This window comes from Nansenia antarctica (genome assembly GCF_963989245.1).
Source record: "Nansenia antarctica genome assembly, chromosome: 6".
Classification (NCBI taxonomy): domain Eukaryota; kingdom Metazoa; phylum Chordata; class Actinopteri; order Argentiniformes; family Microstomatidae; genus Nansenia; species Nansenia antarctica.
In genome coordinates, this window is record NC_137676.1 from 68,195,397 (window position 1) to 68,208,382 (window position 12,986).

General features: G+C 49.6%; 1 protein-coding gene across 11 annotated transcripts in view; it reads right to left on the reverse strand.

The window, feature by feature from the left end:
- Positions 1-276: 276 nt before the first annotated feature.
- The window catches only part of LOC308160204 (calcium/calmodulin-dependent protein kinase type II delta chain), a gene marked incomplete at both ends in the record, with an annotated part of 61,566 nt that continues 48,856 nt past the window's right edge, over positions 277-12,986 (reverse strand). The window contains 11 exons of one of the 11 annotated variants that reach the window (XM_080534103.1): positions 277-509; positions 742-836; positions 2,176-2,251; positions 2,702-2,722; positions 5,289-5,337; positions 7,563-7,607; positions 9,185-9,244; positions 9,954-9,994; positions 11,847-11,889; positions 12,331-12,414; positions 12,709-12,831. In XM_080534103.1, the coding sequence (XP_080390229.1) occupies positions 277-509; positions 742-836; positions 2,176-2,251; positions 2,702-2,722; positions 5,289-5,337; positions 7,563-7,607; positions 9,185-9,244; positions 9,954-9,994; positions 11,847-11,889; positions 12,331-12,414; positions 12,709-12,831 (870 nt within the window). Of the gene's footprint in view, positions 510-741; positions 837-2,175; positions 2,252-2,701; positions 2,723-4,713; positions 4,813-5,276; positions 5,338-7,562; positions 7,608-9,184; positions 9,245-9,953; positions 9,995-11,846; positions 11,890-12,330; positions 12,415-12,708; positions 12,832-12,986 lie in introns of all 11 variants that reach the window. The other 10 variants (XM_080534100.1, XM_080534105.1, XM_080534104.1 and 7 more) reach the window with 10 other exon arrangements.

Here is a 12,986-nt window from a genome sequence, read left to right on the forward strand (position 1 = left end):
AAACTATAATATCAATAAATCAATCAATAGTGGCCTGTGGTCATCCAGTGGTCTAGCACCGCGGTCTACAGTGCACACATATGCCCACACATCGGCATGGGTTAGAATCCGGCCCATGCCCTGCTGACATGCCCTCTCTCCCTTCTTCTCCTTACTTTCCTGTCTGTCTTCACTGTATCTGTCCAATAAAAAAATTAAATATGAGTGGGACTGCCCCACTCAGAAAAAGTTACTTTAAAAAATCTATAAATCAATCAATCAATCAATCAATCAGTCTTACTGGGAGGGCACGCTGGGCGAGCCGGAGCGGTGGAAGTGGATGTTCTGCCACTTGCCGTCGCGGCGGTGCCACACGCGGGTCTCCTCCGACTGCATGGTGCGGGGCATGCCCCCCACGTCCATGTACTGGGTGAGGCGGATGTAGGCGATGCAGGCGGCGTTCTCCCCGATCAGGTGGACGTGGGGGTTCAGCAGGATGGTGTGCACTGGCTTGTTACCTTTGGACAGCGCTGCAGGGAGAGGGGGGGGGGGAGAGAGGGAGAGAGAGAGAGAGAGACCATTGGCTAATTACTCAACTCTGGAGACAGTTGGCTAACTAACTACTCATCTCTAGTGACAGTTGGCAAACTAACTACTTATCTCTAGTGATAGTTGGCTAACTAACTACTTATCTCTAGTGACAGTTGGCTAACTAACAACTTAACCAATCCAATAACCAATAAGCCATATCGACTAGTTTACCGTTCTCAAAGTAGAAGCGGTGGAAGTCGTGGCCCTCGACCAGGTTCCCCAGGGCTTCAGGCTCAAACGAGGTCAGACCTGGGTCACAGATCTTTCTGTTGGATAAACCAGAGAGGGAAGAGGAGAAAGGGAGACAGAGAGAGAGAGGGAGGGGGGAGAGAGAGGGAGGGGGGAGAGAGAGAGGGAGGGGGGAGAGAGGGGGAGAGAGAGAGAGAGAGGGGAGGGGGGAGAGAGGGGGAGAGAGAGAGACGGAGAGGGAGAGAGACAGAGAGAGAGGGAGGGAGAGAGGGAGGGGAGAGAGAGACGGAGAGGGAGAGAGAGAGAGAGGGAGGGGGGAGAGAGAGAGAGAGACGGAGAGGGAGAGAGAGACGGAGAGAGAGAGAGGGAGGGAGAGAGGGAGGGGGGAGAGAGGGGGAGAGAGAGAGACGGAGAGAGAGAGAGGGAGGGGGGAGAGAGAGAGAGAGAGAGATGGAGAGGGAGAGAGAGACGGAGAGAGAGAGAGAGGGAGGGGGGAGAGAGGGGGAGAGAGAGAGACAGAGAGAGAGAGAGGGAGAGAGAGAGAAGGAGGGGGGAGAGAGAGAGACGGAGAGGGAGAGAGAGACGGAGAGAGAGAGAGGGAGGGAGAGAGGGAGGGGGGAGAGAGGGGGAGAGAGAGAGAGAGGGGGAGAGAGAGAGAGACGGAGAGGGAGAGAGAGACGGAGAGGGAGAGAGAGACGGAGAGAGAGAGAGGGAGAGAGAGAGGGGAGGGGGGAGAGAGGGGGAGAGAGAGAGAGAGACGGAGAGGGAGAGAGAGACGGAGAGAGAGAGAGAGGGAGGGAGAGAGGGAGGGAGAGAGGGGTAGGGTAGAGGAAAAGAGGATGGTCAAATGGAGAGCAGAATCAACTCTACAAGTCAACGCTACACCAACAGAATAACTGTTTCTGTGAGAGTTGGGAGGGTCAGTTTGATCAATTGTGACGGCAACCGACGAAATGTTCAGACTTATATTCTTAAAAATAGAAATAAATGTCAACGTTGTTGAAAATCAATGCAACACACTCGCTAGTCAAGCCAAAATACTGCAATGCAATGGATTCAGTGAGTAATCCCCACCACTACCTAGTTAGTGTAGTAGGGATTACTCACCGAATCCATTGCATTGAAACATTGAAATGTTTTTACATTTCAGAATTGCTGACTTGTTCCCCCTTTCATCAACCACTGTCACAAATTGCAGGCGGAAAATGCACACGCATACACACACGCACGCACACACACTCGCTCACACAGTACATGCGCACGACTCACACACTCACACTCACACGCACGCACGCACGCACACACACACACACACACACACACACACAGTACACCCACACCCACTCACACGCACGCGACTCACACTCTCACACACAAACACACACACAGACACACACACACACACACACAACTCACGCATAGGCCTCAAAGTCTCCATTGTTGATGGATTCGATCAGCTGCTCCGTGACCTTAATGATCTCCTGCTTACGAGCTGAAACACACAACCACAGACAAACCAACGTCATCCTAACGTCAACCCAACGTCTCCACAACGTCAACATCACCATAGAACATCAGGCAAATGTAACTAGGAGTGTCCTTGTACGCTCCAAATTAAAAGTCTAGTTCTGAATGGATGCTAGTCTACAAGGTTGCAGAATTATGCAAGTATTAGAAATGGAATGCACTCTGGAAAAAGAAAAAAGTTTTAGTTACGTTTTCTTTTTTGTGTGTTTCTATTTTCTTTTCTTTTTCTTTCTTTTTTCTTTTTTTCTTCAAATAAGGTTCGGCGAAACAGAATAAGACCTGTGCCAGTGCGTCCCATGACTAATAGCTAATGTTCAGGCAAGAAACGTAAGATGACGTCGATAAGACTCTTCACTGAGTTTCACTGAGTTCACCATTAAAATGAAGCAATGCCCAGAGAGAGATGTTGAGTTACCTTTACTGTTATTGGTGCAGGCTGGGGGATAGTGAGAAAAAGGACTTGTCATTTGCCTCAAAGAAAGACATGTTCATCACAGCTGACGTGTACTGGCATGACTGTGTGTGTGTGTGTGTGTGTGTGTGTGTGTGTGTGTGTGTGTGTGTGTATCACTTCACCTCCAGCAGCCATACAGCAAGAGAGAGAGAGAGGGGGGGGGAGAGAGGCAGAGAGAGAGAGAGTGAGAGCAGAGGAGAGGCAGAGAGAGAGAGAGTGAGAGAGAGGGGGGGAGAGAGGCAGAGAGAGAGAGAGTGAGAGGGGAGGAGAGGCAGAGAGAGAGAGAGTGGGAGCAGAGGAGAGGCAGAGAGAGAGAGAGAGAGTGAGAGAGAGGGGGGGAGAGAGGCAGAGAGAGTGAGAGCGGAGGAGAGGCAGAGAGAGAGAGATTGAGAGAGAGCGGGGGGAGAGAGGCAGAGAGAGAGAGAGTGGGAGCAGAGGAGAGGCAGAGAGAGAGAGAGAGTGGGGGGGGAGAGGCAGAGAGAGAGAGAGTGAGAGGGGAGGAGAGGCAGAGAGAGAGAGAGAGGGGGGAGGGGGAGGCAGAGAGAGAGAGAGAGAGGGGGGAGGGGGAGGCAGAGAGAGAGAGTGAGAGAGAGGGAGGGGGAGGCAGAGAGAGAGAGAGAGAGGGGGGAGGGGGAGGCAGAGAGAGAGAGAGAGAGGGGGGAGGGGGAGGCAGAGAGAGAGAGAGAGAGAGGGGGGAGGGGGAGGCAGAGAGAGAGAGTGAGAGAGAGGGAGGGGGAGGCAGAGAGAGAGAGACAGAGAGTGGGGGGGGAGGCAGAGAGAGAGAGTGGGGGAGAGGAAGAGAGTGAGAGAGAGAGTGAGGGGGGAGGCAGAGAGAGAGAGAGAGAGTGGGGGGGAGGCAGAGAGAGGACAAAGCAGAGAGGTCCTGACAGAGAGCTGTCATCAAGTGAGCTGACGTGTACTGGCATGACTGTGTGTGTGTGTGTGTGTGTGTGTGTGTGTGTGTGTGTGTGTGGGTGTGTGTGTGTGCGTGTGTGTGCGTGTGTATGTGTGTGTGCGTGTGTGTATGTGTGTGCGTGTGTGTGCGTGTGTGTGTGTGTGTGTGCACTCGTACGTGTATGTGTACAGTATGAGTCATTGATGATCAATGTTTGCGTTAGTCAGAGGTGGATGAGAGAGAGAGAGGGGGGGGGGGGGGGAGAGAGAGAGAGAGAGAGGGAGGGAGAGAGGGGGGGGAGTCTGGATGACCTTGACCTTCCCCATGGCAGAGCCGAGGCAGGGGACTGAGACTGGAGACGGGGATAGGGGAGTGAGACAGGGGAGTGAGACAGGGGAGTGAGACAGGGGAGCGAGACAGGGGAGCGAGACAGGGGAGCGAGACAGGGGAGCGAGGACCTCAGGGGTCCAGGGATGAGACTCACTCTAACAACAACAGGTGGGACGTAATGAGGCTTAATGCAAAAGGCAAGGAGCGACATTTCTCTTCTGTCTATCTTTTGTCTATCTAAATGAAGATGGAATTCCATTCACAATAAGAGACTTAGGGCTTCGACTTGGACTTGAGTTGACATGGTGTGTATGGATGGAGGGAGGATTGGGTGGTGGGGTATGGGGGGCGGTGGGGGGGTGGGAGAGAGGGGGGGGTGGGAGAGAGGGGGTTTACAAGTGCACCAGGGGAGGTTGGTGGAGGTAGAAATCAGAGGACCAGGTCATTGAAAATGCATGGGACAAAATGAGGAATGGTATCAAACATGTGTGTTTGAGTTTAACACCATTCCTCATTCCCTTCCATGCATTACGATGAGCTGGTCCTCCGATGTCTACCTTCACTAGCCTCCCCTGGAGTGCACATGTACTAAGGCTTCTCTCTGGGTCGTTTGTGAATAGTGGGGGAGGCAAGGGGCACAGTCTTCTCCAGAGAGGCTGGATAGAGGGGACAGGGGCACAGTCTTCTCCAGAGAGGCTGGGTAGAGGGGGCAGGGGCAGGGTCTCTCCCTCAGCCGAGGGGGACTTACTCTGGGCCGTGGAGGTGGAAGTCTGCCTGGGCTCGGAGGTCTGGGTGGAGCGGCCCTTCGAACTCCAGACGCTGCTCACTACCTTCCCAAAACTGACGGCTGAGGGTCGGAGGGCGTGCAGTGCGTGCGTGTGTGTGTGTGTGCGCGCGTGTGTGTGTGTGTGTGTGTGTGTGTGTATGTGTGCGTCCATGCATGCATGTGTTTTCAGGGAGAAACAAAAAAAAACAGTAAGAACAGTAAGGGAGGAGTGAGAGGAGTCTGGAGACCCAGGAAGAAGAGGAAGATGAGGAAGGAGAGGAAGAAGAATAGTTGACCAGGGGAGGAAGAGGAGGAAGAAGAGGGGGAGGAGCCGAGGAGGAATATAACATGGTGCACATTTGGCACCCAAAAATGGAAAATTAAAAGCCCAACTGCCCATTAAAAGCCCAACTGCCAGAGAGAGAATGGTTCAGCCTATCACATCGGGGCCTCGTCGTCAGGGGCAACAGGGAGCTGAGGCTTGGACAGAGCAGGGTTAGGTCTGAGGGGACAGGACAGACAGAGGGACAGAAGGACGGACAGACGGGTATCCCTACCTTTCACGTCCTCGTCCTCTATAGTGGTGTTGGCGCTCTCTGTGGACTCCTGGGAGAAGAGAACCACAACAGAGAGGACAAGGCTTTAATAACCACATGTTGAAAAATAGTTGTCATGCCCCTTTAATCATGTCTGATTAAATTAAGATAATTGATCGATTTAGATAAGTGATCGGTAGGACTCTGAGAATGTATGTAACTTCTATACTTATATACACTATATGGCCTATTCACAGGGGGGTATATAGACAGGGGGGAGTTAGCATGTAACTGTGTACTTTTATAAACATATAAACATATGAACTAGTAACTAGTAACCTAACACAAGAATGTAAACATATTGCAGGGTTGCACTATTCCCTTGGTTATTGCACAGTAGTTTCTCGTATTGCACGGGGGGGGGGGTTACAGAGGGGATCTTCTTTTTTTTTTTCTTCTTAGACCGAGATTTTCCAGATTAGGGCAGATTGTAAGCTTTCAACAAGACTTTTCTTTTTGCTTGATTGCCAGGTTTCACAATTCCCAACATGAGGACCTTTTCATCAAACCGTGTCACAAATGTCGAGGGCCAAAATCGAACCAGGGACCCTTACATGGCACTTACATTTGCATTTTTGGCATAAGCCTTATTCCAAAGCGACTTACAATCAATACATCTGACTAAGCAAATGAATCATCAATCCACCAGTCGTAGCAGGAAGAATAATCCAGCTCAGGCCCGGGGCCATTGATAGAAGGAAAAACCTTCTTCTATCACCTTCTTCTAAACCTAACCTCTTTTAAATATATATATTTTTATTTATTTAGACACTGGAGAAACAGAGAAACAGTACAAGGGGGGCAAATAGACGTTTTTAGGGGACACAGTAGAGGGGAAAAGCGGGTGTCTTCAGGAGACGCAGTGCTGGGGGCTGGCAGTAGAGGTGTAACCAGAAGAGATGGGTCTTCAGTCTACGACGGAAGATGGGTAGTGACTCATGGGTAGTGACCCACAGCACTTCTGATCCAATAAAGCCGTGTCCAGTTTCTGCGGACTCACTACTCTAACCTCATGTTCATTGTTTTATTTGAAATCCCAAATGCTGGACTGAAGCGTCAAAAGAAGGCGAGATGCTTATTGATCAGAATAAACCGGTGAAGGCGATTGGTCGCCACTGGAGACGCCCAAACAAGTGTAATACTGCCCAGGCTAGAAGATTTATTTTTAAAAACAGTTTTTTTTTTCCAGCTTTATTAGCGACTGGTCAGCCACGTTACTTGCACCAGTACACCAGTCTCAAATACCAAACAGAAATGTGATCCCACTCAAAAATAGCTAAAACAACTATATTCACAATTCACAATTTATTTAAGTCTCCCATGGAGCTCCCAATACAAACATGCTTTTTTTTTTATCCCCAGGCAGTTTCGTTGTCATGGTAACATTTGATTAAGAGGTCATCACTTTGCCAGCATATAGGATGCTAATGTACCATCAACTTCCCCTTTCACACAGAGGCATTTCCCAGTCATTTACTGTTTATGCAAACGTGCGCCCGCAGGTCTCGTTTAGCGAGTTGGGCTGTTAACCGAGAGGTCGGTGGTCCAAGTCCACTCAGGGTCGAAGCGTTCACTGTGTTTCGTTGTCTCTGCGTTTCGTTGTCTCTGTGTTTCGTTGTCTCTGTGTTTCGTTGTCTATGTGTTTCGTTGTCTCTGCGTTTCGTTGTCTCTGCGTTTCGTTGTCTCTGCGTTTCGTTGTCTTGATCACATTTCTGTTTGATTGACTGTCTTTGCACTTTGTACTCTGTCAATGACGGTAACATTTAATCTACTGTTGTCTGTGTCCACTCATTCTTGGACCTGTGGCAGACCTGGTCATGCATGCTAATGGTAAGTTAGGTCAGTGTAAATGGGGTCGCACACTGTGGGTTTATTTATTCGGCGGTAATGCACAGATTAGTAGAAGGGCCTACAACGTGTAATCCCTCCAAGTTCTCGACTGTACTGTGTGGACTGTACTGTGTGACTGTACTGTGTGAGACTGTACTGTGTGACTGTAACTGTGTGACTGTACTGTGTGACTGTACTGTGTGAGACTGTACTGTGTGACTGTAACTGTGTGACTGTACTGTGTGACTGTACTGTGTGACGTGAACATTTCATATCTACACAACAATCTGCAGCGTTGTAAACCACCAGGACGTCACTGTCGATGACGAAGAATTTTGTTCTTAAGTTACTTCGCCTGGAATAGATTAAAAAAGGTTACATAAAAAAGAGATAAACAAACCGTACCTTGTTACCATCCACTGGGTTGTGGATCACCGTGGTCTGCGGCTCCTGGGGGGAGAGAGAGAGAGAGAGGAGAAGGAGTGAGGAAGAGGAAGGGGGGATTAAAGAGAGCAGCGAGCGATGGGTGGAAGATGGGGGAGTCATACTGTACACAAGCAGCAGAGGTGGAGTTATGTGTGTGTGTGTGTGTGTGTGTGTGTGTGTGTGTGTGTGTGTGTGTGTGTGTGGTGTGTGATATGGGTCTGTGCGTGTGTGTGTGTGTGTGTGTGTGTTGCTTAGAGAGGGTCATAGGTGGGATGTCACCCGCTGGTGAATCTAGGGGGTGTGGCTCTAGGGGGTGTGGCCTCCAGGGGGTGTGGCCTCGAGGGGATGTGGTCTGTCTCTTGATCTGCCCATCTTGATCTGAGTAATTCCGGTCTTATTTCTCCCTCTCTCTCTCTCTCTGTCTGTCTCTCCCTCCCTTTCTTTCTTTTTCATTTATCTGGCACTCATCTCCCCATTACTCCTGTTTTACTCACTCCCCCTGTCTCTCTCTCTCTCTCTCTCTCTCTCTCTCTCTCTCTCTCTCTCTCTCTCCAGGGTACTCAGATGTTGTGCTTCCCAGGGCATTGTGGGAAGACGAGTGGAATCAACCCTGATGACCCCAGCTCAGATCCCCCTCATCACTACTCCAGATTACACAAGAGTACACTACACTCGTCAGACTGACTGTGCGTGTGTGTGTGTGTGTGTGTGTGCCTGCTTGTGTGTGTGCGTGCGTGCGTGTGTACCTTCATGCGTAATCATCATGAGAACGAATGCACAATAAAGCCTTTGACATCATGCAGCGGAGCAGTCATGTGACCAAGCTAGCCAGCCAATGATCAGACAGCATGCAGTACAGTAAGCCTCAGACAGCCCGTAAGATTCTCCCACAGTCGCGTTACCATGGCTACCGGGTTACCAGGGAGCCAGCATCCTCACTCCCAGCCATGCACAGACACACCATAATAAGCAGCCAAAAAAAGCCACACAGAAAAAAAAAGAAGAAACAAGACACAGCTTTTTTGGAGGACTAATCGTCAAGTCAGTATGTCTGCTGAAATAGGGTGGTTGGTTAAAAAGCTGTTCGATGCATGTCGTAGTGCTGCATTCTGGGTAATGAACAAACGGTGGTGATGCGTTAGGTCGGAGGGGGATGGGGATGTGGGGGGCTCTATGCAGGGGGAGGAGAGGTTGAGGTTGCCCCTAACAACAGACCTAGGATCAGATTACTCTTCTTAATCCTAGGGCAGGGGGGGCGGGGCGGGGGGGCGGGGCATTCTGGACAACAGGGGCCTTGCAGTGTGTGCAGGTTTGTGTTCTAGCCCAGCTGTAACGGCCCCTAATCCAACAGTCCAATCACGGTCTTCGATTTGGCCTTCGGACTGACTGATGACCTGACAACGGCCCTGTTACTGCTGGGCAGGAACAAAACCCTGCACACACTCTGCAACCTCCCTTCCAAGGCTGTAGTTGAGCCGAACCGAACCCCCCCCCCCCCCTGCATCAGACCCTGTGTCTGCCCCTGTAAGCGCAGGTAGGGTCAACCTGCACCTTCTCCAGGGTAGGGGGGGGGGGGAGTGGCGGTTGTGGTTTGTGTATACCAGTGCAGGGGCGGAGCTTGTGTCTTTGGGGCTGGTCACTGTGTTGGCTTTGTTGTTGACCTGCGGGGGGAGGGGGTTGGGAGGGAAGGGAGGTGTAAAGGGGGAGTAATGACACATCACAGGCTATCAGAGCACAGTGACACTGATACAGGATATACACACACACACGCAATACACAAACACACACACACACACACACACACACACACACACACCCAAGTGTGTGCTTTAAGTGACTACAGAAAATCTGACCAGAGAACTACAGCAAGGGGAGGTACGTAGATCAAAGGAAACAAAGATTAGGGAAATGTCACAACAGAAACACGTAAATATAGAGACTTAACCATCACAAAAGAGGAATTTTAACTCCTGATTCCAGAAAAACAACTCCTGGAGGAATGACTACAATATCAGTGGCCACGTCTGGGATTTACTGTCCCTGAATGATGATGTCATACGTGCGTCTCCACAGGCTCCTCGCACAGCCCATTCCTGTTTAACGCAGATCTGACAAGAACCGGATAGGCCAGAGCAATATGGCGGATGCATCACTACTAGCCAACGCTGCCACCTAACCCATCCCTTCAGATCTGTTAACATTGATGGGGTACGAGGAAGGCTAAGTGGCAAAACATGGAACCAGACAAAAATGGAACCATGTTGGCGATCATTGTTTCTCCCATCTGGATTGGACGATAAGCGCTTATCTTATAATTGTTTACAACAACAACAAAAAAAGAAGAGAAATACCAACAGTCCAGAAACTCACCTTGACGGCGTCCGCCTTCTTATTGAGCAAACTTTTGGCTGCTGTAGAGAGAAAGGGGGAGCAGGAGAGAGAGAGAGAGAGAGAGAGAACCCACAGGTCAGCACAGGTGTTCATACCTGCTTTTAGGCCACACCTCCACTAACATGCAACAGACCATTCAGTCCCACTGTACCCCCACCCTGCAAACTCTAACTGCTTTTAACTACAGAGACCATGATGCAATGCAAACGTTTCCTTGTGGTGTCATTCCGGGGCGGGGGGGCTGGTGGGGTTTCAAGACTTTTATTTCCGTGACAACAGCTGTCGCGCGTCAATGTTATGTGTTTATAAAGTGATGAGGTCATCGGATAGTTAACACGCAACAACACATCTGAACACATTCCTTCCAGCTCCAGGGCTGGGAGTTTTTCCTGGACCCACCTCACCTGAGCAGGGAAACCTCTGGGCCCTCGTTTAGCTATAGAAAATGTTCCTCGCCTGGTTACAGGGTCAGGAAAAACTCCTGGCCAAACTCATCACTAATATGCTTCATCATTCCATTAATTAATTTCTATGATATCATTATATTATATTATAACATGCTTCAGACACATGCATGGATATGCTATCAATCATGTCACTCGGTTCTCATATCTCAGTCTATTTAAGTTACAAGTAGTAAATTCACTTCATCAATACTTTATCAGAATCTAAGGGACATGCAAATCTGATCACTTATTGGCTTGGGGGAAAGGGAAGTGAGTTCAAACAAGCCATCTCATTGGTCCGGGAATAATTATTTATTCAAAACAAGCCCATTTTCCGGCCATTCCAGAATTCTTACCTCAAAGGGTACCACATCCCAAACAAAGGAAGGAAAGAAATTTAGAAAAGTAAGAAACGGATGAATAAAGGTTAAAAATAAGTCGCAGAGAGACAGAGGGACAGATAGAGGGAAAGAGACAGATAGAGGGAGAGAGACAGATAGAGGGAGAGAGACAGACAGAGGAAGGGAGACAGATAGAGGTAGAGAGACAGACAGAGGGAGAGAGACAGATAGAGAGAGAAAGACAGATAGAGGGAGAGAGGCAGATAGATAGAGGGAGAGACAGAGGGAGATAGAGGGAGAGAGACAAAGATGGAGAGAGACAGATAGATGGAGAGAGACAGACAGAGGGAGAGAGACAGACAGAGGGAGAGAGACAGACAGAGGGAGAGAGACAAAGATGGAGAGAGACAGATTGAGGGAGAGAGACAGACAGAGGGAGAGAGACAGAGAGAGAGACAGATAGAGAGAGAAAGACAGATATAGGGGGAGAGACAGACAGAGGGAGAGAGACAGACAGAGGGAGAGAGACAGATAGATAGAGGGAGAGACAGTTAGAGGGAAAGACAGATAGAGAGAGACAGACAGAGGAACAGAGACAGAGAGAGAGACAGATAGAGAGAGAAAGACAGACAGATAGAGGGAGAGAGACAGACAGTGGGAGAGATACAGATAGAGGGAGAGAGACAGATAGAGGGAGAGAGACAGACAGAGGGAGAGAGACAGATAGATGGAGAGAGACAGATAGATAGAGGGAGAGAGACAGATAGACGGAGAGAGACAGATAGACGGAGAGAGACAGATAGAGGGAGAGAGACAGATAGAGGGAGAGAGACAGACAGAGGGAGAGAGACAGATAGAGGGAGAGAGACAGACAGAGGGAGAGAGACAGATAGAGGGAGAGAGACAGACAGAGGGAGAGAGACAGATAAACGGAGAGAGACAGATAGAGGGAGACAGACAGATAGAGAGAGAGAGACAGATATAGAGAGGGAGACAGACAGATAGAGAGAGAGACAGATAGATAGAGTAAGAAAGAATGAGAGAAAGAAAGGAGGACAGCAGGTCACCAGGTAAGAGCGACATACCTGAGAAGTTTCTTGTGACCAGCAGGGTGGTCAAAATGGCCCCCTACAGAGAGAGAGCAGGGGAAGGAGAGAAAGGAGGAGAAGACAGAGGCAGAGGAAAGCAATGTTGGAACAATTTAGTCATCAAATGATATCAGGAAGAGAAAAGGAAAGAAGATAGGGAGGGAAAGAGCAAGAGAGAAGAGAAAAGCAATCGCACTGTAGTGTTCAATCATTTATCGTTTCAAAGCAGACTAAAGCATTCTGCAAAAGGGACAGAGACAGAGAGAAGAGAGAGGGTGGGAAGGGGGGGATGTTCCTTGGGTGAAGAGAGAGAGAGAGAGACAGAGAGAGATAGAGAGAGAGAGAGAGAGAGAGAGAGAGAGAGAGAGAGAGAGAGAGAGAGAGAGAGAGAGAGAGAGGGGGAGAGGGAGAGGGTGAGAGAGAGGCCGAAGGAGAGGTGTTCCCTTGGATGAAGAGAAGGAGATGTGTTGCCAGATCTCACCTTGAGTTTCCTCCTGGCGTTGAACTTCTTCAGGCACTCCACGGTCTCCTGCCTGTGCATCATGGAGGCTACAGTGGACCGTTGCTGCAGGACGAGAGAGAGAGGGAGGGAGAGAGAGAGAGAGAGAGGGATGGAGGGAGACAAAAGTGTAAGGGAAAAGAGAAGATAAATTGTTGAAATGTATTGTGTGTGTGTGTGTGTGTGTGTGTGTGTGCATGGGTGAGTGTGTGTCCGTGCATGTGTGTGTGTGTGTCCGTGCATGTGTGTGTGTGTGTGTGTGTGTGTGTGTCCGTGCATGTGTGTGTGTGTGTCCGTGCATGTGTGTGTGTGTGTGTGTGTGTGTGTGTGTGTGTGTGTGTGTGTGTGTGTGAGACGTACGCAGATCCAGGGGTGTTTGAGGGCCTCGGTGGCAGTGATCCGTTTGCTGGGGTTGATGGTCAGCATCTTGTTGATCAGGTCTTTGGCCTCAGGAGTCACTGTGTCCCACTCAGGGGACGGAAACTGTCACAGACAAACCAATACCTTAAACAATCCATCTGTCAATCAATCAATCAATCAATCAGCATAAAGCCAATGAAGTCTGTCTTTATAGAATCAACCAATTGAGTAAATCCATCAAAGAAAAAGAGAGAAGACAGAGAGGGAAAGCGGAAGGG